We start from the raw sequence: 27,844 nt of genomic DNA on the forward strand, positions 1-27,844 counted from the left end.
TTGTGTGTTTTGATTTGCACATTTGTCGCATTACGAAGTGGGCATTATTTAAAAATCGGAAGCTCTTGTGCGACAATTCATTAAACAATGCCACCATTAAGCGAAACAAAGGGCTGTGGCAAGAACAGTATTAGGATGGCAGTCTTCCAGCCTCCTGCAGTAAGAGGGACAGGATAATTACTTGTTTGGCTCATCCTCCTTAACTAGCTGGCATTGAAAACACCATTTCATTAACACAGGCCTTATTTACCATGTATTTGAATAAAAGAGTCAATCCAAAGTTTCAAGTAACCAACAAAAATGCCTCGTCAGCCTGAGCACTTTATAACTCTAAGACAGAAGCCTGGTGTGTCTCGGGCAGAAGGGCAAATGTTTTAGACAGACTTCTGTCGGACGGGTTGACATGGTTTCCTCCACCTGCAGACAGCTCTGTGCACATGCTGCATGTCCAGGTGTCAATCATATTCCTTCAGCTGGCTACACAGGTGGATGTAAAGAAGGACAAATACTTGTTCCTGTACTAAAGCAGTTTTCAGGTATCTTTACTTTACTTGAGTATTTTTTTAAACTTTTTTCTACAATCACCTACATTGTAACTCAAATATCTGTACTTGTACACAGGTGTGTTACTTTAGCCGCTACCTATTTGAGGGGTATTATTAATCCTTTTCATTTTACATCCTTGCTTGCCGCCTTTCCAACATCAAGACTGATTACAATCTAAATGGATGAGAAAATACAACATGAAAAAGACGATTACTTGATGTATCAACTTTGGCATATCACACACACAACACATGCAACATGATGAATAAAATATATCCAGATGAAACAGACAAGAGAGGGACACTTGACTGTGGTTAAGAGGTGTTAAGTAAATGTGACGTAAGTAACTGAGAGGGAGAACTTGTAGCTACATGGATGAAAGTGAACCAGCCAACCTTGGAGACAACGTCGGAGCAGATTCCTTTGAATGGATATTCTCATTTGTTGCATGATTTTCACATTTTTGTTTGTTTATTCTTCACAGTGAAAAAGTGAAAACTGCATAATTCTGTGTTTTTCCAGAATGACATTTTTAAAAAGGACGCCTCTGAAATGGGCCGTTCAGAGCAGCTGCAGGTTTCTACGTAGAACCTTGCTTTCGCTGAAATCCACCAATCGTCATTCAGCGTCATTCACCTCAGGCTGCCTTCCTGCACTGGCTTGTAGTCAAGTCGTTGTCAGGATTTCAACTTACCATTCCGATACCTCCCGGTGATTCTGTCCGTACATATAAGGCCGAATAGCTGATCCTAGAGCAGCCATGTTTTCTACAACTTTGGAGTGACAGTGCAGTTCGGCTGCTCCAACACGTGTGGGAGGGGCTATGCCGTCACTCCAAATACTGTCAGCCAATCGTGGCTAAGGTTTGAAAGGTAAAACGGCTTGTTTGTTTCAGGAGGAAGGAGAGGCTCCGAAAAATAATTAAATTAAAATATCTATACAATTTTTAAAATGAAACAAACTTTACCAACGTGATCCAGAAACACATTAGAATAATAGAAAATTAATTGCACAGCTAAATTACGTCACCTTTAAAGTAAGAATGATTTAAGTTTAGGTTCAGCACATTTCAGAGCTCGCTCTTTTACACTTCTACCAGATTTCGACACCTCTGCCTGGCTAGCTTTAAAGCATGCAGTGTAAAAAGCTGCTCCAACGATTATATTGAACAGGAGACACTGACCAGAGGGCTGGTATTTACATGGTCATTTTAAATTCTGCTAAGCTCCTGGTAAAGAACTTGCTGTACATTTAATAGGATTTGCCGTCACAACAGATGCTAACAATGGCATTAAACCATTAGGTGAGACAGATTAGTGTCTCAATCCTCCCTTACAAAGCCACACATACCTGATTAGACATGCCAGAGAAGGACTGCATCGTGTCCGACGTAAATATACAATAGATGAGATAAAAAATGTTATCGGCTTTTAGGTTCAGCTGAGGAGAAGACAGCCGCAGCTCCACGAGCTCAGATGTAGTGAAAGTTTAAAAGCCCTTAAGCATGGCTGACACCTACGCGTTTCCAGGAGACACCGGCAGGAGCCTTTACCCCAGGTGTGAGACAATAAACACCAAGAATGAATTCCGTTCATGCAATTATGGAAATTCAGGTGTGTGATTAAGAACTGGGTGGAAGGAATGGCTTCAAAAGGTCACTGCTGGTAAACACGTGAGGAGAATCCAGGCCAGCTTTGCATAATATATCATCTCTAAGACTCCCTAATATTCTTTTTCTGTCAATATTTATGATATTACTGAAATGTAACAAAACAAGGCAGAGGAAACAAATTACCAGAGCAAAAAACAGCACAAGATTTATCCACTGAAAAAGGACTTGTGGAATTCCCCCTAAATGATTCAGGGATGAGCTAATTGCTAAACAACTCTAAGAGAGTCTCCAGATTATTGCCATAAGTGATTTTATAATGTTTAGCCAAAGATTAGTCTTCATTACAACCATCATTGCATATTTATGTTCAGCATTCCTCTCTTTCAGTTTTTGTTTTGCTTTGCTCGCAGGAAAACACCCACAGGGGGATTCTAACCAAAGACAAGAGGGATGTAACAGTTAATGAACCCATTGATCACGCCAGTCTGCTGCTATAAATATTGATAAAGACTTGAAAGTGTTTGATGCTTGGACAATAGATGCTTTTCCAGCAGTAAGAACAACCTTCCGACTGTTTTTTAGAGGTGTGAGAAGGAACTGAGCTCTCTGCTATAATTCTGATTATTATGTCACTGCAACATTCATCAGTGTTAAATAATTCATTTTCATGCTTTGACCAGTAATGAGTGACGGTAAAGGGCATTTCTAAACTCACAGTTTATTTGTTCATGCTTTATAGTATGTCTGAAGTTGTATTCTTAAACCGTGAAATCCAAACAGATCAGAACACCTGTATTGCAAACTGGATTCAAAGGTGACATATTTTAGCTATGCGATTAATGTTTCTATTACTCTAATGCGTTTCTGAATCTCGTTGATTAAGTTTGTTTAGTTTTAAAATGGTATACATATTTTCATTATTTTTCAGAGCCTCTCCTTCCTCCTGATACGAACAGGCCGTTTGGCCATTCAAATGTTAGACCTTAGCCACGATTGGCTCACAGTATTTGGCGTACTTCCTCCCCTCAAATGTGATCCCACGTTGGCGGAGCGGCCGCGCTGCACTGTCACCTCAAAGTTGTAGAAAACATGGCTGCTCTAGGATTGATTATTCGGCCTTATATGTTCGAGCCAGAATCTCCAGGAGGTATCGGAATGGTAAGTTGAAATCTTGACGACTTGACTACAAGCTCATGCAGGAAGGCAGCCTGAGGTGGATGACGGTGAGTGATGATTGGTGGATTCCAGCGAGAGCAAGGTTCCACGTAGAAACCTGCAGCTGCTCTGAACGGCCCATTTCAAAGGCGACCTCTTTAAAAAATGTAATTCTGGAAAAACACGGAATTATGCAGTTTTCACTGTGAACATTAAACACCCAAAAGTGTGAAACCCATGCAACATATGAGAATATCCATTCAAAAGATACGGCCCCTTTAAAGATCAGAACATCTAGCAAGGAGGCAGTATCGAATGAAGAAGCAATCCAGCTGTATCATGGGAAATGTAGGACGGGTTTTGGGGGCATGAATCATCATCAAGGGGTATCTGTGGCTTCATCAATTTTTCACAAGTTCAACATACTTCACAATGGGGGAGTACCCCTCTAAAGGGTTAATGGTGATGTCAGGTATCCATAATTGAGATTGAATGTTGAATCTGGTTAAAAAATTTATTTTATATTTATGTGTTTATCATAATTAAAGTCCATTTGCTTTCTTTCAGTTATTTAACTGATGATCTTCTTAATTGATTCTGGTGTTTTTTTTAAGCCACTCCGTTCTCTGCTTTTGCCGTCATGCTCGATGTGTTTCTGTTAAACTTCAAAGCGCCTCAGATTTTTGAGCAAACAGTTGCAGAGAAGCTTGTGATTTAGAGCGTTCACTGGGGCTAGGCTATGTTGTTCCTGCTTTCTCAAGAGTTTGGGGGCTGCACTGCCATTCAGATCAAGAGGAACCACTCTTCCGGGGAATTACAAAGCTGTGGAATATACTCAGGGCACACCAAGAATAGCTGGTTCTCTGAAATGTCAAAATCTGTTGGGGGGGGGGAGAAGCTTTGCCCCTCGGGTTGCACCTGTGAAGCTCCTAAAACTTTTGTATTCTGAAGTTCAAGCGGAGAAAACCAGCTTTCAGTGCAAAGACTTCTTATCAATTAAGAAAGGTACAGCTTCTCTATCTTTAGAGGAAAGTATTTCACTTCAGATGGACACTTACCTACTGGGGACATCTCGGGGACACTGGCTGTGTACGGTCCCTCCAGGAACTTTGGCTCATTGTCGTTGATGTCTTGAACCTTGATTACAAATTCTGATTCTGGTTCTAGGGGCCTGTTGGTGTCGAGGTCCACAGCCTGGGCGCGCAGGGTGTAGTAAGGCTTCTCCTCCCTGTCAAGGCTCCTTAAGGCATGGATGTCCCCCGTCGTTTGGTCAATTGTGAAAATGGAGCCGGCCCCGTCCCCCGAGAGAGTGTACTTCACCGCACTGTCCCCCCTATCGAGGTCAGTGTGCAGCTGAAAGACAAAAGAGGAGAAAAAGACAGGTTGAGTGCAAACATTGGCACAGATAATGATTCATTGAAAGCACTGGGGAAGAGCTGTCAAAGAACACTATTTCACAAAGACAGTCAGGGAAACTGACTGCGCATCAAAGAGCAGATTCATGTCTCCGCAAAGATCTGCAAAACACTAAGTCATGAGAAAAATAAAATGATAGTACTTTCAGAGCATTTCACAGATTAATGAGGCTAAATCTCTCATAAATAATGTATTCCCTCAGTGCAATTACACTGCAGTGATAAGTCTTCAGCATCGCAGACTTATTTCTATTCTAGCATGACTCAAAAATCTTCTCTTATGTGAGACAGATCAGATTCTGGAAACTGGAGGTAAATACTCGTTTTCCACAAGAACAGTTTTCAATGCTTTCTCCTGATAGCGGAGGTCCGTGAACAGATGACTCTCAGCACAGTTGCAAAACATCACTACTCCAAGCGGAGAACATCTTTGTTAATATAGATCCAGGGCCACGGCAGCTCTCTTTGTACAAGACAAACACATTCTGGGCTGGTGGCGGAAAGCTTATTGACATAGTTATATTTTCCTCCCTGGGGAGACCAGTCATACAGTTCAAAGCCTTTTAAATATTTAAGGGCTGTAACCATACAAGGATATGGATTTTGCTTCCTTATCAATGACATGGAATTTCCACCAACATGGAAGAACAGGTATTGAAGCACTGAAGCCATTTTCTCAGACGGAAAAGCTTCCATAACTCGCACTGAGATTCTTCTCAATCTGCATTTTATGATTGGCTTTGGGCCATTTTCTTGCACTTTAAAAACAGAATTGGCATGGTATTTTTTGGGGTGCTTTTGGATGGGAATTTTTGCTGTCAAACTACTATAATGTAAGGCAATAACATAAGTTTAGCAACCATAACTGCCCTGTAATCACAGCCCAATTTATCAGCCTTGTATCCCTTTGAATTATGTCTATATCGGGCGATTTAAGAGTCACGATTTAAGGCTAATGTCAGCGTTCAGTGTCAACGCGGGAAACTGTGTGCCCATTTTCAGTGGTTCATAAACTTATTAAAATAATGTACCCCCTTTGAAATGATTAAGTACCTCTAAACTGCATAATATATCTTGGTGGTAAAAAATAGCCTTTATAAAGAGGTACATTACAGCCCTGTGCAGTCTGTTTCTGATTAACCAAAGACCAACCTTCTTACTGAGTAACACTTCATGTGCTGAGCTAGCTTAATGAAGCTGGCTAACTTCTCCCAGTAAAAAAAGCCCAATGCCTTGGGAGTGCTGCAGCTCATTGAGATAAATCCCATTAAAACATATATAAATATTAGGTACAAGTATAAGTAAGTAGTAGCCTAAGTATTTGAGACCCCAATTTAACTGCACTTGAGAAACAATTGCAGAGAAGACAAAAATGCAGATATAGAGACTGATGGGCTTGCCGTATGTCCAACTTAGGTGACGGCAGTTTGCCTCCCGTCACAGACCTGAATGTATTGTTTACAATTAACTGTGACCGCAATATTTCCCTATTGTTATCAAAATGTTTCAATTGCTGAACCATGACCATATATTAACAACATTTTATCATTTAGCCATGATCTTTCACTAACATTAACCACAGCATAGCTGCCGTGATTTAGCTCATGACTGAATAAATTCATAATTCACAGTTCAAAAAGACTCAACACATGCAGGCACGAGCACTAACACACTGAGAGTAATTGGTGATTCAGTGAAAATTAGCCAGTTTGCAAAAGTATAGCATGGCATTACTGTTCTCACCCATGGTGCATTATTCAGTTCCATATTTCAACAGTTTTGCAATGAGCACAACATATGAAATGAACTGTAGATTTCCTATTGTCATTTTAAATAATATGAGCACCATGCTCCTCCTCAACAATCTATGACAATGAAAACAGTAGATCACTGAACACTATTTATCCTTTCCCAGCACTGGAAAAGGATAGCCTACCTATTATATATTTTTAGTAGAAGTAGGTAAAACACTGCATATTTATGGGGTAATATTAAAAAAGTGCTGAAGAAGCTGAAGCCAAAATATCCGCCCCTATTTTTAATTTAGTAGCCTGTCCTCTATAATTTGCTTTTGGTACAAATCAGAGCTATCGGCTGATTCATTTGCAATTTGCAATCTATAACAGCTTAATGGTAAATATATTCATGTAAGATCTACTGCACCTTATGGTTAACATAATCAGGCATCTAATATGAACAAGCTTTTCCACAGGCTTTTTACCTCTTTATCGTGGCTCTTACATCCCTGCTGCAATGAGACAAAACGAGGGAACGAGAGAGGATACTAACTCACTTGCTTCAATTTCATTTTAGCCTATTTAGCAGTTAGGAAAAAAATAAACATTTAGCTTTTGAATCCAATTTGCGCACACAAAAAGCGTTTCTCATATCCAAGATAACCACAAACAGATAATAACAGAAACGTCTACGGGTATTATGAGGCATTTAAGTCTGCTTTTTACTTAGTTGGAAGTGCTAATAAAGTTTTGAACTGCGCAAGAGAGGGATAGCTAGCTTAAACAGCGCGTGCCAGCCACTCTGTGATATCGCGAGATGTCAAGCAAAACAGATGAAAAGGATACAAACTAGCATTGCACGACGTTTGTAATAACGTTACTGCAACTCACTGTGAAGTCAAGGCCATCCGTCAAGAAGACTTTTCTGGGCAAAAGGAGACGCAGTAGGAGCTTAAATCACCCTGGAAACGGAGCTGGCTTAAGGTTACAGTGTCATGCTGCCCACAGGGGCAGGTCAAACTCATTTTGGATGAATAACGTTACCTGTGGTGTGGCTACAACCGCCATACACGGAACAAAAGGCTTGTTCCCCACCTGAACTTTTAAAGGACTAACATCTGCAGGTGTGTCCGATGTCAACCTGGTAAATGAAATGATGAGGATTTAGGAAATGGATGGAGCTCTCCGAGCTTTCTTACCTGAAGTGTGACTTCAAAAGGTAGGAAATGGCTCTATTTTGCGGTGCTTGGATGCAGCCTTTTCCTGTTATTATTTTGTGCTGTGTTAAAGTCACTTTGGTTTTCATTCTTTGGTGTTGGCTGTGTGTGTTTGTGGGTGAATGCAGGGCAGGTATAGTCTAATTATTAACAATTAATTACTTTTAATGGGATTTTAATTTGATCTAAATCAAGTGATTCTTTTACAATATGATCATGTCATTATTGCAATTAATATAAAGTAACTTACTGGGCTATTGACGTTTTTACTTGTGATTTTTTAACATATTTTGTGTTACCTACGAACATATTTTTTGGTGTTTTATGTTTCATATGATATAGTCATTAATCCAGGGATATTTATTTCAAACATATTGGGCTCGTCCTAGTGTCTATGACATGCACATTTTATCTTATTCTATTTTATTGTATTCTACTATGTTATCTTTTCTCTCTGATATGCTCTTTGGTTGCTGGCTGCTGTATCATTCTGGTTCTGTTGGCTGCTGTGCTACTCCTTTCACTCTGTGGGCTTTTGTGTGTGAATTGAATTATGTTCGCTGGTCTCAAATCTTGTATTGCAATGAATGATGTGACTTTTTATTACTACACAAAACCTCTTTTGTATAGTATGTTGTGATCCTTGCAGAGAACACGTTTTGCAAACAGAATCATTTGAGTAAGTTATAAGTATAAATATATTTTGATGTACACAGATGGAGTTATGGTCTGGGCGGCAGATTTGACACACTTTGGAGATGCCTGACTTCATAAAGGTAGGAAATGATTCTCTCCTATTCTTTACTGTACTGCATGGCCGCCGTGCCATTATGTTATTGCTGGTCGCTGCACCAGTAAGTTGCCTTTGTGCATGTGTCATGGATTTTCCCGCTCTTGCTGTGGGGCTGCTGGAGATGGTTGATTTTTGTGGATTAATCATGTTGTCTCTTATTATGGATATTTATTTGTAAGGCCTCACAACTGGACAAATTCGGGAAATACTTCTGGCTGTAATATATCATTGTGAGACATGACAGAAATGTTCAATGATTATTAATTATCACAAAGCCAGAGGGGATTCTTTTTATTTTTTTTTTTCTTGCTTTGGTTTTGGCTGCTGTGTCGTTATCTTGGTTGCTGAACCACGAGCTTTCCTGTGTGTATGTCTCACTTTTGGCATTGGTTGTCGACTTTTGAGTCATTTTTATTAAGCTTTGTTGGAAAAAGGTTATTGATTACACAGTCCCCTGTAAAATCACAACTGGGCAGAGAGCCCACTCTCTAATTAAAGTACACCCATCAGAAAATTGTGAAGTACTTATTTGAGCAGTAATGAACAGAGTTATCAATCATTCCTTGATTGTGTGAAGTGGCGCATCTGTTATGACTTTAGCTGAGACTGCAAAGAAGTAAATAGTAGCACAACATCGCCAGAATTTCAGCCACCCTTTACCACACGAGTGAGCAAAGGTTGAAGTGTTTTTATCTATGTTATAAACTTTAACTTGAAAAATGTAGATAGACTATGGTAATGATTGGTCCCTGTAGCCGTAGATACAATAACAAAATGCAATAAACCAAGTGTTGGATTTTCACTTGAGCCGAATCTATTACATGTGGGCCTTTTGGCTGTCAGCAGTGCGGTTTGTGTTGTTGCCCTCAGGTGCTCCCCAGAAACTTGTGCTTCGCGGGTTGCAGTCTTTCATAACACACTGTGCATCCCAGTACCCTGTGTTTCAGTCGGACAGTTTAAAGGCATCCGGCAACAATAGCTGTTTGCAGCTGTCTTGTGGGACTGTTCACTTATTATCCTTCATGTTTGTGAGTGTCTTTTAATCCTGTAATCTTTTGCTATCCATTTAAACGATCTGCAGCTTCACTTGTAACAGATTATCTCGAGAGTTTTGTTGTTGCAGGCTGAGTCATACAGTTTTGAGCTATTTATACTAATATGACAAAGACAATATCAGTGAACAACGATCTCATTCGTAGGCATGATGAAAGTAGTTCCTCCTTTTTCTCTTGTGGCACTTCAGAGAGACAGATGGACTGTTGCAACAATGGCATCATAACAGGTTCCACAATCTTTTACTAGTTAGACCAGGCAAAAAAAAAAAGCATTGCTGACAGAAAACCCACTGTGCAACAAAATAACAACCACCTTACAATGAAGTCTACACCTTGTAGAGCTGACTCAACATCTTTCTGACACACTCTGAGAAATTGTTTGGGCATCTGTTTTGGATTGCTTTGTATTGTTTATTTTTTCATGGTAGTTTCCATCGTATGACAGTTATATTGCTAATTACGTGTCCTGTAACTGCTCTTGTATATCTCCAGTGACTTGTTTGTGTTTGTTTGGGCCCTGGAGTCCTGGTGACTGAATCGGCCCTCACATGACTCAATGCTGAATTTGGTACATCTACAGGCTAGGATGATTGTTATATCTTCAAATGATTCGCTGAGTTGGTGGAGTTTGCACACAGACAAACACCAGCGTGCAGGTCCACTCATGTCAGTGATGACCCCATGATGTTTAACTGTCAAAGAGAGGAATATTTTCAAAAGGAGGCTACCACTTTCTTTCTTTCTGAGTGTACAGCTGTGTCCCAATCCAGGGGCTGCATCCTTCGAAGGCGTCACAGCAGCGCGTCGAAGGCTCCTTCAGATGCGGCGGACAAATGTGTCCTCCTTTTCACGGGCCATGAAGGATCCATCAAGTGCATCCTTCGTGGCCCAGCATATCCAGAGGTTCATTTGCGCGTCAATTCAAACAAGATGGCGGACGCTTACGCGGCTGAGGAATACACCTCTACATGTAGAAGTTTTCGGCTCTAAATCAAATAGCGAGCGTTACACGTTTTAAAAAACGAAAGGGCCTTTGAAACAAATTATCTTTAAAATCGGTTGAGTTGCGTGACATTAGTTATACTAGCTACCTCTTGCTAGGCGACAGGAATGGCATTTGGTGACGCAAGGTTAAGGGCAGGAACAGCTGGTGACAGGAAATCCTCCGTCGACCAGACCGTCTCATTTTAGTTCGGCTTTAGCGGTCTACAAAGGCAATGAATGGCGCATCCTCCGTAGATGGCCCCCTTCAAGGGCTGCAGCCCCTGGATCGAGACACAGCTTATATCTTGCAAAGGATGAGAATGATGAGATAATAAATTCTATAATTAAGTCATGCATTAAGTGAGCTGGATTCCAGTTGCATAAAAGTTTATGTATGTTAAAGTATTCATGTTTATCATATAAATGTTAACCAAGCCTTTATATTAATATTAATATAATGTATATTAATGTGTTAATGGTGAGCAACAGGTATTCATGATACGTCCTTCATTCATTTATGTCATCATGAGTCTTGCATTAGCATCCTTTTGTTCCCTTACATGTTCTTCACTCCTCTAAGGCTTTTAAGAGAAATAGACACTTTGGTCTATAAACACTTTCTCTTTAACGGGTTGTCCAGTCCTGAGCAAAATACTTTTGTTAACAGAAGGTAGGTGCTGCATTAGTATTCTCTGTAATATGGGCAGACTCATAATTTTCTGTACTACTGAATAAATCATGACTTTGTGCTTATGATTAATAGGGTGTTTACATTTGGTTGTCCTTTGACAGGAGAAGAAAAAAACCCAACAACATTTGCAGTTCATTTGGTCCAACCAGCACCCAGGAGACGCACCTGCGAATCGATTCAGAACTACACAATTAAAGATGAAAAAGAAATGTAAATGCAAATATAAAAAGAACAGGGATGTTGCCTCATTAATTATAAGTGAAAATTGACTGATATTAATTAAAAATCCCATTACTCTAACAATGGTAATCAATTATATAAAAAGATTAATTAATATGGAGGCAGACATGGCTGCTTTTAAACTACAAAAACAACCATCGGGCTCAGTAGGCAACGGCAGAATCACAAGCACAACCTTTTTTAACAGTGTGTCAAAAGAAAATAAGTGATTTTGCTAATGAGATGAAAAATTGTCTGTTCCTTTCTTGTAGCAGTTGCTTTCAATTTATAACACACAATACAACTGATTCTATGCATGCAGAATTCTAACGGAGACGCAACTGATTATGTAAATCCAAGAGAAGCAAACATACATTTGGTTAACACGAAGCATGTGCAGAATGACTGAGTGGGAGCCGGCTCACCGAGGCAGCACGATGATATGTGCTCATTTTTATGGCGAGAATGTCTTAACACTCCATTTTTCATGATAGGCATAATTAGCAAGATGTTCTGCGCAGGGTCGCAGTCGACACGACGGCTATAAAAAGAAGCAGGTAGTGCGAGGAACTGAACTAAGATCTGTGTTACAATCCAAACTCGCACCATCTGTTTGAGAAATCATGTTTGCATTCAGTTTTTATTCCCTCTCCCAAAACGATTGCTGTGTGTTCACAACTATTTAAGACACCAGGAAGACTGTTAATCAGGGACACACCGATCAGCATTTTTAGGGCAGATACCGATCACAGATTTTTTTAACCGTGAGATCGGCCGATCACTGATCCTCTTTGGTTCGATCACCTTACTAGAGCCCATATCACTTACATCTTAGAAAGCTAGCTAATGCTTTAGTTAGATGGATGTTGCAGTGATTCTGATGTACTTCAGGGTGGGGGTGGGCGGTATACCAGTTTCACACCGTCACTGGTGTCACGTTCCAACCGTCAACACCGGGATAAACACAAACATTTTGGTTTGCGTATACGTTTTCCATAACTTACCTACAGGAAAAGTCAGTCTGATATCACAGAGTGCATCTCTTCTGCAGAGAATAAGACCTGACGCTGCCTGTATGCGTAGTTACGCGAGTCGGCTTTTCAGTGAATGTGTCCCCGTTGTAAGCGGAACCTCATCCCGGTGCTGTGGCCGCATGAACGGACCGTTCACGGAGCAGAGGTGCCGCGGAGTGGCTTCACCTGCTGCGTACACACGGCATGAGGTTGTGCGTTTGGCGACAGGAAGTAGGATGCGCAAGTTTTTCGTTCCCAAAAGTTACCGCCACGGGCTGTACAAGTAACTCAGCTGCAGCCCACAAGTCTATTTGTAGTCGCTGAACTAAGTGTGGTAAAAGTAGGAGGGATTTGAGTTGAGTAAAGGAAAAGAAATACTGTTATACAAATTGTAGGTCATATCGCCCACCCCTACTTCAGAGTCTTGCCTAACCTCATTTTGCAAGTGTGTGGACAGACATTGGGTAAAGCAGGAACCAGAGAGGCTGACCTAACATTTCCACAGCGTTCTGTCTCACCATCAGGCCATCTTGCCCTGTCTCCAACAGTTGAGGCGATGCAGATGGCCAGCCAGTGCATCAGCAGTGTTGTCAAAACAAATATCAGCAGGCCCATTACTCATCTCCTATCAGTGCAAAATGCTCAACTACTGGTACAAATTGTGGAAAATCTGTGCTGCCTGTGGACTGGTCGCATATGTAGACGAGTGATTTACAGGGAATTCTTGGCCGTGAGAGAGTCTGGTGTCTCCAGGATATACAGCGCACGGTCCCTCATTGGCCATGCAGTAAACCCGCACATTGATTAATTTGAATGATTCCAGAGGAGAATGTAACCAACCTCTGTGGAAAATGCTGTAATTGGATTTCCGCGACCAGGATTATGTGGAGCTCCTCGCAGGAATGCATATGGAAGCCGCAACCCTTTGCTGACAGCGAGCCAACATTGTTCCGTGAATGGCCCAGCAAACACCCACCAGCGCGTACATTTACAAATCAGTGAACGCTCTGAAAAGGGTAAGTTGTTCTCTGTATCTTAACATACAATTAAAAATGTGGGGACTGTGCTATTCAAAGTCTTATTTAGCTTTTATGTATATCTGCACTGTAGGCTTGCAGCTATACTGCTCCCTGCGCATTACTGGGGAGTACATGTACCTCAGTTCTGTTTTATTTACAGACATCTCTCTCAATTTATACATTGATGGGGGAAAAGGTCTTTTTGGGCCAGTGAGCATCATGTAACAGGCCAAGAAGTTGCAATTACAGTTTGGTCACTACGTCAAAGTGTTGGCACACTTTCTGGGGGCTCGGTCTAGGTACCCTGCAGCCAATCAAATCTTGAATAGAGCAGTAACGTCACATGTTCATACCACATAACGCCTGACCCACACTAAAAGATTTTTTCAAATCCAAACAGATGTTGAAAATATGAGAGAGCCCACACATGACGATATATGATCAGAAAGTTAACGGTTTTGCTCCTATAGTGTGTTGAGAGCAACGATCACGCCACAACAGCACACCACACACTAACAGATTCCACTAACGAACAACCAGAGTCCGACTCTCAAAACTGGAAATCTTGCAAAACTCTCAAACTTGACTTTAGACTAAACAAACATGGCGGACGATGAGCAGGAAGAATTGGCGATGATAGTTTTTGGACTTTTTAATGAAAATTCAGGAAGAAAAGAGAACAAACTGGATGAAGCGTTAGAGACGGCGTGGACACGGGCTGTACATGCTCCCCGTTTACTCTTGTTGCCATGGCTGCGGTTGTTGTGGTTCCTTCTTCAGTCAGCTTGCTGCTTCATTGGCTATCGTTTTGTTCCACAGAGTGCGTGCTCGGCTGTCGTCGGGGTTCCCCCCACACAACAGGATAACGGATGGTAAATATTGAACATGTTTAATATTTACAGGCCGATTATCTTGTAGTGTGTACCCCTCTTAAGCTAAATTCTTCTTATCTAAGCTACAAACATGATCACACGTGTTGTCCTGCACCTTAGCTTGTTAATAAAGCAATGTTTCTGTGTATACATTACATGCATGTCCCCTTACTGGTGCCATGAGGCCACTTAATGCAGATTTATTAATCTTTAAGAATAAATAGTTTCTGATTCATATCACACGGTGGGTCCTGCTTTAAGCAAGACCAGGGAATATGCGATATATAACTCCCAGCAGAGCTCATACTACACGCTGTTAATTAGCGTCAATAATTCTTTATAGACCGGTGCTTTGTATGCATCCCTTGCTTACTGCTGTCTTCACTTCATTTCCATGCTGCTGTATATTATTAGGTGTGAAACTACCCTTCAATCCAACAAGCATTCAACTGCTCTCATATCAAACCCAGCAGTGTGATGACAGCAGCACGCCGATGCCACGTTGGTGTGTTGTAGGCTCCAAGCCTGTGCATTGTCAGACCAGTGCCATGTCACCACTGCTGCTGGTTGCTCGGTGGGTTTTTAGCAGGTAGTCATACTGGTGAGCTGCTGATGGAAAAAAAAACCACTATGTCAAACGCTGCAAGCTTATTACAGCTGATCGATATTGGCTTGCGAACCATTTCTCTGCTGCTGACAGCTCGGAGCTCGCTATCTGGGTTGTGTCATGCCTCAGTCAGGTAATAGGGATGGAGGGAATAAATGCACACGTACACACAGGAGGCTACAATATATACTGGTAGATATGCAACAACAGGAAATGTGTATGGGTGTGTGTGTGTGTCTGTGTTTGTGTGTGAGAGAGAGAGAGGTAAGGGAAAACGGGGAGGACAAAATGGGATAGATTGACAGATATAGCCTTGGGTGTGTGACAACAGACAGACGCTGCTGAGTTATAGTCACCTCTGAAACTGTATTAGCACATTTTGGTGCTACTTACATCTCACCTTCAGCTCTAAACAGGCATTCATCTTAACAACAGACGGCTACATTCACAAGTTTGTAAGCGCGGTTGATTTAAGTAACAGACGTCAACAATCTGAGAAACTTAGAGGAGGCAGAAAGTCGCTGCTTTTATACGACATCACTCAAAGTTTCCAATAATATGTGTTTTCATGCAAGGTTATCTTTTGCATATCCAGTAACATTGTGTAAGAATGATTTTTGACACATCACATTAATGTACATGATTGTTATTGATCTTCGAGACTGGGGTTAAAGCTTGATTCCCTTTTCTCATATCACACTTGATTAAACAATATATTGATATTGATACAACATACAGATTGCAATTTTCCCCCCAGAACCGCACTGGTGTCGCCCGTCAATGTCAGGGAGCAAATGGAAAACGTTGACCAGGGTCGTAAGTGATACTGATTGGGACATTAGCACACCGTTTGGAAATATGATCCATGCAATTGAGGAGAAAAGTCCATTACCCATGAGGACAAAATATATGAAACATATTACTTTGGCAGGACAGACGAATGGCATCATTAGCTTTTTATTTCAGCTGTTCTCTTCAGGATTTGTCGCAACATTCATCATCAACATACATTACAATTGTAAATGCCCTCAACCTTTTAATATGTTCTAACTAGCAGCTGGATCACCAGCATCCCTGATCTGCATACTCTCCAGCAGGGCAATCCTTTCTGATTACTTTGCATTTGACAGTCAATTACTTGGGCAACAAATTTCCAGATGAATTAGGAATAAGGTCATGTATGAGAATTTTAAAAGATGGTCTTTTATGTGTATATATTTACCAGCACTCAAACATATATGATATGACAGGCTGAGCAGGGTCAGCGATTCTGTCGGCATTCTTTTCTCTCTATTCCTGTGTATTTGCGCACGTTAGAAAACCCCAAATAAAGACGACACGTTGTAGCTTACATTTAGCCTGCAGCTCCACAGACACCATGGTCACTGCTAGTTGACAGAGAAGCAACAAAAACAAGTTCAACTGAACTGACGAATCCTCCTGCCTCCCTGAAGTCTTTGGTTTGGCAACAATTTGTCTTCCACAGGAAACACGAGAGTGAAACGGTAACATTAAAACAACGTCTGCATGCACGAAATATTGCAGATTGTGCCCTCGTTATGTTCTTCTCAAGAAAACAATCGTTCTACTTCTGCTTTTTACATGGCTATCAAAAATATATATTTCTCTAATATTCCTGTTAACATGTAGCTGTACATTCTGCACCAGACTAGCAAACTGCTGGTTCTTTTGCAATACAAAGAGCTGCCGTAAACAGACAAGAGGCCATGGTTTGTCCAAAACAGCAGAAAGAAATCTAATATTTTGATTGTGTTTTACAGGTATCAGAAGAGTGCACTTAAAACCTGAATCATAACTGCATATCCTGATTGTATTAGGCTGAAAATGATGCCTCATTGAGGTTATTAAAACAGAATATACTTGCTCTGCTTTATGTCTGCCCATATCTGTGTTCTACTTCCTGTTCCTGACGTGCTTTACTCCATCTATGAAGTCATTGTGTAACCTCCTGGTCACAAGCAGCATCCTCAACAATCAAGCCTCTGATGATGATATATAATAAAGCCATAAAGATTTTAGACAGGAAGCCGATGAGATCACATCACTGTGATGTTCTAAACAAATTAAATATGTTATGATCATTATATTAAATTTGCTCATCTTAAACTGGTCCATAAAAGCTTACATCATCAGGCTCCTCAGGCGCTCGGTGACCTCGTGGTCCCACTGAGACGATCAGGCTCTATAACACATGGAGCATCTGATGGAGATTGTAAGGTGCCCTTTCCTAAGTTATCACATGGATGAAGCGCTTTCTCTGTGCAGGGGATCAATATGTGGAACGTCTCACCTGCAGAGCTCAAACTGGAGCCTGACTGGGAGCATTTCAAACTCAATCTGAAACCGTTTTTGAAGAGGGCTCAGTCTTGTAGTCGTGTATGATTTTATTGTAGGATATTTTGTATCGTGTATTGTTTTATCTGTTCAATGGTTGAGTCTGTTTTGTCTCTTGTCGTTGACTTTACATATTTAAAGGCCCATCTCGGGACGAACGTTGCAAATTAGCCAAGGCTATAAATGCTGTAGTGTGTGGCATCGGTTTACTTGCTTGTCCCTGTCCAAATGAACATTAAATAAATAAATGACGACTTTTAGATCAAATTGAGGCTGCTAACTTGACACCTGACCAGGTATAACACACTTACACCAGCCATTTGGCTACTTTTGACATATTTATAATAATGTTAATCACATGTCCCTGAGGAATACAGGAAATAAAAGAGGTGTAACAAATGTGTAAAATTGTCACAGTAGTGTAAAATTGGTGCACATGTAAATGTGTTCACTGAACAATCACACAGCAATCAGTGCTTAAGAAAATCTTTAATTGAAAATGCAACTGAATGCTGGATTTGGAGAGTTGTGAAGAAACACCTTAACCCTCCATCATTAAATAATTGAATTACCACTAAAGTCTAGGGTCACCTGATTGCTGATATACTTGTGTGCTATGTTCTCTGTCTCACTGATTGCAGCATTGTTGTGTCAGACAATCAGCAAGTGCATTCGACATGCTTTATGGGCGTCATGGACGGATCAACATGATTACTGTTTGCCACTTTGCTTTGGCCTTGCATGTAGGAGCCTCGCTATGCTGCAGGTCACTGCATAGACCTCCTGCATAGAACAGTGCAAAGCAATGAAGTTATCAAGCCTGTGATTTTGGAGTCGATGCTAATTAACTACCTGCTTGCAATAAATCCCACTGAAGTATTTAACAACAGCGGCTATCATCATCACGGTGTGTAAACAGGTTTGCTGCCTTTATACAACCCCTTCAGGTTTTTCAAGCATTTTACAGCCAAATTTCAAAGCATTTAAAGTGAACCATATTTAACGACGCGGAACACGCTATCCCAGCAAGGCTGGTAAATTTCATATTGTCAGATGATGGAATCTCTCTTTGTCGGCGCCTGGCGCATACGTCTTGTTGGAAAGGTTTTTATGTCCTTCTTATGGGTCCTCATTGAAAGATTAAATTGCGGGCTTCACATCAGTAATAAATCTCAGCCAGGTGTGGGGTGGGACTGGGAAGAAGAGCCATCAATAAAAAGAGGGATGGTCACTCCTTGTCAGGCAGGAAGCGAGGGAATAAACAAGTTGTAGGAGAAAACAGGGCTGCCCTTTCCACAGAAAGTGCTTTATTGACTTGTATTTAAATGAGCGACCTTTTGTCTGCAAGTGTGAGAAACGGGGCATCGGAGCATGCCACTGCATGCCATCACATGCTCTGTACTGCAATAAAGCGTACTGAGAGACCTTCTTTACCTTTCATTTTATAGGTCCGCAGCGTGACCCTAAATCTAAATTGATTGGATTTATCATTAACCTTCAGTGCGTGTGCTGTTACGGGTATAATGTTTGCTTTCTGACCGTGATGGCTGCTGCTTTGGAAGGTGTTTTTTATGGAAACAATTCCCTCTATGCATTTTCTTGACAGTGTATAATTTGTTCAATCCCCTCTCAGAGCGTCTCACACGTTGCCTTGCTGTCATGTACCAATGATATAAAAGGAAAACAGGCAGGGGTCTGGTGATGCTTTCTGTGGGAGGTTACACAGCGGAGTCCCTCTGACGTGCAAAGATTTATCTTTAGATACACTGAGAGTGAAGAGAGCAGGTTGTCCTTACTTTGCTACAAAGGTCTATGTTTGGGGAGGAGTAGCCTTCCAGATAATGATTAGTTATTACATTTAACGTCAAGCATTTTTAGAGTTAGTTCTATGTTTTTCAAAGAGTCAGAAGCAACAAGGAATACATTGTTTTCTGTCAAACAAGGTAAGGCAAACTCATCGCCCGGACTGATCGTGTTTACTTCCGTGCGTCAATCCCCAAAGGCCCACACTTTGCCTGGAATAACCCTGGTATATCAAAGCTTGTGTATGCAGTGTGCTATCACAGTATTAAGTCAGTATAAATTAATAGACATTTGAACATTCGTGTTCTTCTTCGCTGTGCTCTAAGTACCATCCATACCATGTAACCGATGGCAAACCTGAGACATGTTTTGCTTTGGATTACACCTCTACGGCTCGTAAGCAGGCGTTATATTTATCATGCGTCAAAACGACAAGCACAGTTTCTTTAAGTGGATTCCGAATTGCCACATTACTGTAATTCTAGGGAAAATATGTCAAACAGCAATTCATAAACCATTATGTTCAAATGGAGAGTGTCATGATGCTAGACAGAAAGAGCTGGAGAAATAGCTGCTGAACTCAGCGGAGAGTTTAATAGAGAGTGAGCGGAAGCAGCCTCGCTTGATATACAGCCACACCACTAATGGCAGATTTTTCCTGCAGATAATCAGTGCTCAGCACTGGAAAGGCCTCGGCATTATCTAATTGTGAGTGCACGGGGTTGTTACATCAACCCCCTTAAGCCCTCTGGGCTTTAATTGCTAATCTGCAATAATGCGGTTGTTGTCAAAGAGAGATTGTCAGAAGTTTTTCAACATGAATGCTCGTATTAAATGTGAAATGTTGGTACTCAAAGTGATTTCTATTCAACATGTTGTTGTGGTTCCTTTTGTTTCTGAAGTGACAGAATAATTGTGCACGTCTTTTTAAAACAGTGGCGGACAAACATAAAATTATAATGTTTATTTCTCTCTAGCTATTGGTAATGAAACAAGCACGGGCCTGGTTTTCCCTCCCAAGAGCAGCCTCACAATAAACTTGAACAGATAAAGAAGTGGTATTAAACTGTCTTTTATACATCCTTGGTAGACTGCTTTTTCTTTACTCGTACCACAGCAGGCTCATTGTGTTTTTGATTCATCAATTCTGCTATTTCAAGAGTACATTGTATTCACACTCAATAGCAGCTGCGTTTCCCACTGAGAAATCTAAGTGAGAGACTCTTGAGACATTTTAACTCCATGTGAAATAAAGAAGAACCCTCTTTTTGTTTAGTTTTTTTAAACATCCACAGTTCAGTTTCTCTTAAACAAGCCCACCGAGCAGTTACTTGCATATTAATGCCAGCAGTAGGGAAAAGTAGCAGTGCTAAAGACTCTGCTGCAGCTTGCCATGACCCTATTTGCACCTCAGGGAGCAAAGTGGATAAGCAGTAAGTAGTGTAAGTTGCAGCTGTCGGTTGTGTCTGTCTTCTAAAATGTTTGGTGTCTGGCACTTTAGATTATCTGACCAGGAGGCTTTAAAGGCAAGAGTATATCAATTCTAGCAAATATATGAAGATGTAGCATTGTCTGTGTGTAAAATCAATTTGAATATTTTTTTTATCCACAAAGTAGGCCGCATACATTAACCAGTACAAGAGTTTGACTCTAAATTCATTCTCTTACTCTTACTTTGTAGTCAAACAATACCACAAAAACAATTGGAAATGCAGACGAGGCATATTTTTCTCCTTGTGTCGCAGAAGAGATGAAATGTTGCTTTGCTTGCACTCATTAATCTGTGGCAGAGCAAAGAGCATGCAAAGATGGATCATGTTTGTTTTGGACGTCTTTGCTCTACGATTCCACGCACAACACTTATTTTACCCTCCTGTGAATGCAACATGACACTCTTGAAGCAGCTGTCATGTCATTTTTCAAGTACTGAAAAGAACATTAAGTTTGTGTAATGATTTTAATGTAAGTTTGTAAGTTAGTTTGACATGCACTCGGTCGTAAGCAAGACCCCATCCGCCTATACTGCCCAGGATGCTCCACCAATGGCACAATCCTAATCTCCACCCTTGAGCCTAAACACTGAACCCCCACGGACTCTAATGATGTCCTGCTTGCAGGGTGTGAGTGCGTGAGTCTGTGAGGGTTTGAGAACTGCATCAAAACAGGAATTGGACACACTATCATGGCATCACAAGTTGCCTGGAAACAGATGCGTTATTAAATATAGGAAAGAAAGTCGACCTTCAGCATGTACTTGTCTTACGTTACAGTATTTACATTAACAAACTATCAAGAGTCACAAAGGTGTTATTCTTAATCATTTACGAATGTTTAACTGTCACTTTATATGTCACATACAAATAAACATATTTGCGGTTCCCGTCACCGTCCGCGCTCGCTTTGTTTACATTTATTTTTTTGTTGTTTAGATTTAGTGTAGGGCTGGACAATCACGTTTGTATACGTCACCAACTTCGCTATGAACTCTGGGTAAGTCCCGCAGGAAAGTCTGCACATGTGCGGACTCACAGAAAGGCCGTAATTTGGCGTTTGTAAAGTGCCCATCAGAGCCCTCACACGCTTGGTGATTTGACAGTTACTCATCGCACTCAGCGGGAATGCGCCCCAAAGTCCGTGAGTGTGGAGATTAGAATCGAGCCAATAACTTATCTCTGTTTCAGGTAACTACAAAAAACAATTTCCAGTGTACGTAATATTAAAATGACCCCAAAGTTAAAGGCCTCCAAAATAATCACATCAGGACAGTCAAATACAAAACACCAAACTAGCTAGACTGATGTATCAACCAGATATATCGACCACTAATTGCTTATTGCAGATGATTATCAATGTATTTGTCAACAGTTTCGGAACATGAAATTGCTGTACAGAAATGCCAAACTAAGTTCAGAGTCATTTCTTAAAAGTGTCACTGTTAAATGGCTTGTCCTCCAAGTTGATTTTCCATCTGAGACATCTTTCAATCATCGTAGTATTGGCTTCAAGACGCCAGCTGTGCTATAAAGTAGTTATCTCCTCTAATAAGTTTACCAGAGTAATTTTTAGTTTCCACTGGGTTGGAGAATATGGGTTATATTGCAGATATGCAGGTATGAGGTAGCACTCTGTTGGGTTTTCCTCTGCTGAAATCTTTTGAACATGGTGTCTGCCATGAGGAATATATGTGGGACACAAGAATACAGTTTTTCAGAAGCTGATCTTCTTATACAGACTCTTACTTGGACACTGGTTTAATGGTGACATAGATTAGTATAAGGTAGAGTAAGCGTATTATTCTCGTAGTACTGTGATCGTTGTAATCTCTGCGCCTGACTTCTTCCTGTGGTTCTAACTTTAATGAGGTCTGAGACTCAAATGAGTACGTCTTGAAATTTTAATGAATAGGAAACAATTAAACATTCACAAGGACAACTTAATGTTATCGTGTTGTTTCCAAACATCTGCCGTCACTACAAGTACCTGCCTGCTTCTCCGGCGGACGCCACCAGTTAATAGGGGAACTAGTTGATCCGTAACACCGGTACTCTGACTCTCCACTTCATCATCAGCCGTTATCCTCCTCTTCCCCTCCTCCTCCTCCTCCAGGGGTTGTTTTGCATTCTTTATGCTGTCAGAACTAACAGAATTACTGCATCTGGTTAGGAATGTGAATTATGTGAATCTTAATCGCCAGCACTAATTAGAAGTGATTTGACTGTAGCAATTATACTTGGCAGTGATGCATTCAGTACAAGTCTCTTGGAATAGATTGTATTATTGCTGTCATGGTCAGGTTTCTGTTAAAAAAAAAGACCCCAAAAAAAGTGTGGAATTTCATCAAGGCTCCCACAATGTTGGAAGCATAACACTAACTGAATAACATTGTCTTCTTTTGTGAGTTTAATTGCTCTGAGAGTTAAAAGAGAAACCAACCTAAGAGCTTAATGAAACACTTCACTTTGACCCAGAGACCTCCGAGTTAAGAGCTGCTAACAAGACCTTGAATCCACAGATAAAAGCGGGCTTACTTTTACCTCTAGTTTCTAATCTTATGGGTACACCTGTTTAACAGCCAAAACATGAACTAGTTCCTTTGTGCTTAAAAAGGAAAAGTCCAAATTCTTTGTTAAAACTGTCATTGTCACTGTAGAATGATTTCCAACAGATGAATCATTGAAAGAACATCCCTGCCACATCACATACTTTGCAAATATTGAAGCTGTGTCTCAATCCAGGGGCTGCAGCCGTCGAAGGAGGATGAGCCATTCGTAACCTGCGTAGACGCTAAAGCCGAACTGAAATGAGACGGTCTGGTCTATGGAGGATTTCCTGTTTGCCGCTCCTGTCGCCTAGCAACAGGTAGCTAGCAGGCTAACTAGCGTTATTTTAAAGATAGCTTGTTTCAAGGCCCCTTTCATTTTCTTTTTTTAAACATTTGTATCGCTAGCTATTCAATTGAATTAAAACCAAAAACTTTTACATTTTAAAGTGTATTCCTCGCCCATCTCGTTTGAATTGGCGCGCAATGAATCTTGGGATATGGTGGGTCGCGAAGGATGCACCCGACAGATCCTTCGCAGCCCGGCAAAAGGAGGACGCATTTGTCGGCCGCATCTGAAGGAGCCTTCAAAATGGGACAGCCTCCGACGCGCCGCTGTTACGCAATCCGCCTTCAAATACGGCCTTCGAAGGATGCAGCCCCTGGATTGGGACGCAGCTAATGTGTTGGCAGCAGCTCTCAGGATAAGTAGTTTGTATCTGAATCCAAGAAAATCAAACTAAATAGAAGCCAGTGTTGCTGTAAATGTAGAGATCTGGCTTGAATAGCAGACTAGTTTATTTTAAGCCATTATTCAAGGGAATCCAAGCAGCCATGTGGCTAACGGTTCAGACTTGGCCGAGAATCTTATGCATGGCCTTACAAAGCAAAACAAACAAGAAAAAAGTGCTTTCTGTATAAGCAGAGCCCGTTATACCAACAGTGCATCTTATTTCCTCATTGTATTAAAGCAGGATAGGTGGGGAGGAATAAATAACTCGTATTGTTATTATTCAAAAAGTTATCGAGGTTGTTGCAGCGAGTATTTTCTGGTGGCCTCACCTAATTTCACCTCCCTGCTCTCGTCCACTAAAGTTACATTCAGATTGGCGTCTCATGTCTGCTTAAAACCTCTCAGCCAGTCTGTGACATGTTTAATTCAGCTCGAGGCAAGATGGCGAAGGAATCATGTTAAATAATCATGATCTCTATATTGATGGGATTTTTGCGTATGATTTTTTTTATTGAGCACCCCTGGGACCTCTTCAAATCAGTCACTGAAAGAAATCCATTCTGACACTTAAGAAGTAATACTGTTTTATATTTACCTCATTTGGTACAGAACAGCTGCAGTGGCTTGAGGCACCTATAGTCCTGATACTCTACAGGTCAATGAATGGAAATCATGTTTACCCTCTGGAGTGAATAAATTACTACAATTAGACAATGATGTATTAAAGGACAAGCGTTCATTGGACTAAGACTCACGGTTCGTTAGAGTTCATTTATGTGCCTTGAAAACAAAGCTGTATTCTTAATAGGCCTCTGTGACGGCACTTGGAAGATGTGTCGCTCACACCCTGCCCCTCTGTCCCCAGGCATTATCCATTTAGCTTTTATCCTGTTAGAGCGACAATCATTTTGAAATTGTCCTGACAAAGGTCCGAGGATCTCATCTCCAAATGCTTTTCATATGGCAAAGAATCAGTCAATTATTTTGAAGCGGTGCAGCAGCCCAGGATTAAGTGACTTAGGAGTGCGGCAGACAGCAGCCTCCCTCCCCCTGCTTTTAGCCTCAGAGACTTCCACAAACAGCATGGCTTGTCAAGGCTGATTGCAGCGGCACCGGGGCAGATAAGTCAGTCTTACTATTATCCTATGTAAGCTAGGAGTGCCAAATTACAAGTTTAGCCTTAAAACCCCACAGAGTTTACTTACGAATGTCTTAAGCCACAGCAGAGAATAAAAAAATCCTTCACTAAAAAAAGAGGCGGCCAAGGTTTTAGCGGGGACAAAAAGAAGTGTGTCTGATGGGATGTGTGTATATCTCAGTCTGGATTCAATTCAGGCTGTTGGGCTTTTCCCCCTTTTTATTGTTGTCAGCATCTTCGGCGGCTCATAACTATGATGCTCTGACAGCTTTACAAGGGCCGTAATTTAAATTTATCTCTGCCACGCCATCGATTCTCTCGCCACTTCAATGTCATGTGTGTCTGGCTAGGCCGGCATAGAAATGTTGGCACAGCTCCATTAGCATGTATAGATTTTTTGAGACTATTTATATCTTAAAACACTAACAGACAGGGACACGTTTACAGGCTTAGTTCCAGAGGCAATAAGTAGCAATAGCTATCAGTGTTGGTAGATTAAATATTGTGATTTTCTGCTTATAAAAAAACATAGGGCTATTTTATGTTGCTGAAATTTCCTGTCTGAAAGTAGAAGTAAACTTCAAACCTACTCCGTATTAGTGCTTTTTCCTGTTCCCTTTCTCCTCTTTTATCTCCCTCATGTTCTACCGCTCCCTCCATTTACCACCAATTCAATTTCTCCCAAGCTCCTTACTATGTGATTTATGTCCTCTCTCGCGCCGTAAAAAACAGGAAAAAAATGAGGCTTTTTTACCTTGCCCACATACTGCGGATCTGACCCCATGTACTCCTCCAGCACGAAGAACTGGTTCCACACCCAGCCCCTTTTGACCCGCTGAAATCCAGCCGCCCCATTCCTCATCGGGCCCACCAAGCTCCTGGCGTGCTCCCTCCCCGTCCTGCTCCGTCCCAGCGGCGGCGAAGGCGCGCGTAAAGAAGAGACTGAGCCTTCGTCGACGAGAATCCAAAGGAACAGCAGCAGGCAGTTCCTTGTTAGCATTGGCGATCTGTGAGGTTCAGGTCCCCAGGATAAAGTCCAGTAATGAAAGCTGAGCCACGCTGAAACAACTTGTGGAGGTGGTGTATGGAAAATGGGGGCTGTGCCGGGTGTGGCAATCCCAAAATAAGCAGTTTTCCTGGGCCTGTCAGGATCACACTCAGAGATGTATGGAGCTCATCACCTGAAGGAAAGAAAACAAAATACATAGTTAAAAAGGTATGCAGAGTTGTAAGTCTCATGGCACAAATGGTCATCATATAGAGTAGATATGGGATGTTACAGGGGAATTATGGCATTATTAAACCTGGGCCCTGTTTTGCAAAACTTGGGGTCTAAAAGTCGACAGTAGATCACTTCAGCCGGCGGCCATGAGACAAGCTGTAATGGCTGTAACTTGATCTTTCAGGGCAAATACACCTCACCCAAGTGTGTCCAGAAGTGAACCAACAGTCTCAGATTGTTTTAAAACTTTCTGACAAACTTACGTAAAGATTGCAACAAAGATGTTCTTTGTTATTAGAGAGCAGCATGCTTTATTAACCAAAAACAACTGTAAGCTGCATCGCTGTTCAAAGCAACCAAACTCCATTGACAGAATTTTACCCCACAGAACATGGGAGTGTTTGGCCGATTGTTTGTTTTTGATATTTTGTAGATTGGAGTTTACCCTTTGAAAACACCAATCACTTATCACACTACAGTACAATTACACTAACCAATCATGGCGGCAATAGACCAGAACTCCCTGTGATCTCTGGGGTAAAATTACTGTTTTTGTCAATGGAGTCTGGTGGCATTGAACACTGCGGTCTAACTGCTGTTTCTGGTTTAAAACGAACATCTCCAAGTTTTTCTGTTATGTTTATGACATAACAATGTCAGTCTGTCCGTGGCAAAACAACCACTTTTAGTGGATACACTTTGATTGGTTGGATTTCCCTGTAACAATCACATTGCAGCCTTGACAGGCCGTTCTGTGGCTGCGGGCTCAAGCGATTCATACCCATTAGTCATTAGACCCCAAATTATGTAGAAATAAGGCCCATGTTTGATTCCCATTTAATAGTTTTTTGTTCATAACTCCGTGACCCGTCTTTGCCCCCAACCCCCTCCTTTTTTTAACAAATCTGTGACGAATGATTCTGACATTCTGAAACATAAAAATAACCGTCTTAATTACTTGCCTGATGATACATTACTTCCAAACTAGACATTTCTCTTAGATGTAGGCTCTAATTAGCTACACCACTTGTCTCCATAGTGAACGCTGTGACTTTATTTTTGCTGTCAATTATGGGCCACCCCACACTGTGCTGCAGACCTGCCAGCCTGACTCCAGCTCCTTGATTGCCCATAGAGGTTGAAAGTCATGTATTATTTAATGACACCGTAATGAGAGGCTGCTGATGAGCTTTTTCAGGTTTAGTTCACAAAACTTGTCGTAGTGATTTTTATAAAACGTCTCAGAAAGCTGGAAAACGGTGCAGTTGATATGTCAGTTGCAGGCAACCATGCGGAGATATAACATGATTTACTGGCAGTTCATATATCAAATTGACACGTGTGCCGTATGAAACGTGAGAGCAAAGCAACACGCTCACAATCACTTCTTTCAGATACTTTGCTCTGTCTCAGACATCATCCCAGTGAGCAGCAAAACACGTTTGACAACCAACGGCCACATGAGATTGTGCCGCCTGCCGCAGCCTGTCATTTGACAGACGTGCTTTCTGTGAAAGAGGCAACTCATACAGAAGATTACTAATATATAATCCCACTAGCAGACATGCAATTGAATATTTAATCTTTCCTCCAATATGTTTTTTATGTCTTCACATATCA

The 27,844-nt window shown here is 41.2% G+C and overlaps 1 protein-coding gene across 3 annotated transcripts in view; it reads right to left on the bottom strand.

Annotated features, from left to right (window-relative positions):
- LOC138595594 (cadherin-12-like) overlaps positions 1 to 26,002 on the bottom strand; it is a 74,020-nt gene extending 48,018 nt beyond the window's left edge. For all 3 annotated transcript variants that reach the window (XM_069666908.1, XM_069666905.1, XM_069666906.1), the window contains exons 1-2: positions 25,757 to 26,002; positions 4,372 to 4,666 (exon numbers count right to left, since the gene is read on the bottom strand). In XM_069666908.1, the coding sequence (XP_069523009.1) occupies positions 4,372 to 4,666; positions 25,757 to 26,002 (541 nt within the window). The remainder of the gene's footprint in view (positions 1 to 4,371; positions 4,667 to 25,756) is intronic.
- Positions 26,003 to 27,844: the final 1,842 nt, after the last annotated feature.

This window comes from Semicossyphus pulcher, unplaced genomic scaffold (genome assembly GCF_022749685.1).
Source record: "Semicossyphus pulcher isolate SPU_LCO1_2020_fin unplaced genomic scaffold, fSemPul1.0.p SCAF_18, whole genome shotgun sequence".
NCBI classification, from domain to species: Eukaryota; Metazoa; Chordata; class Actinopteri; order Labriformes; family Labridae; genus Semicossyphus; species Semicossyphus pulcher.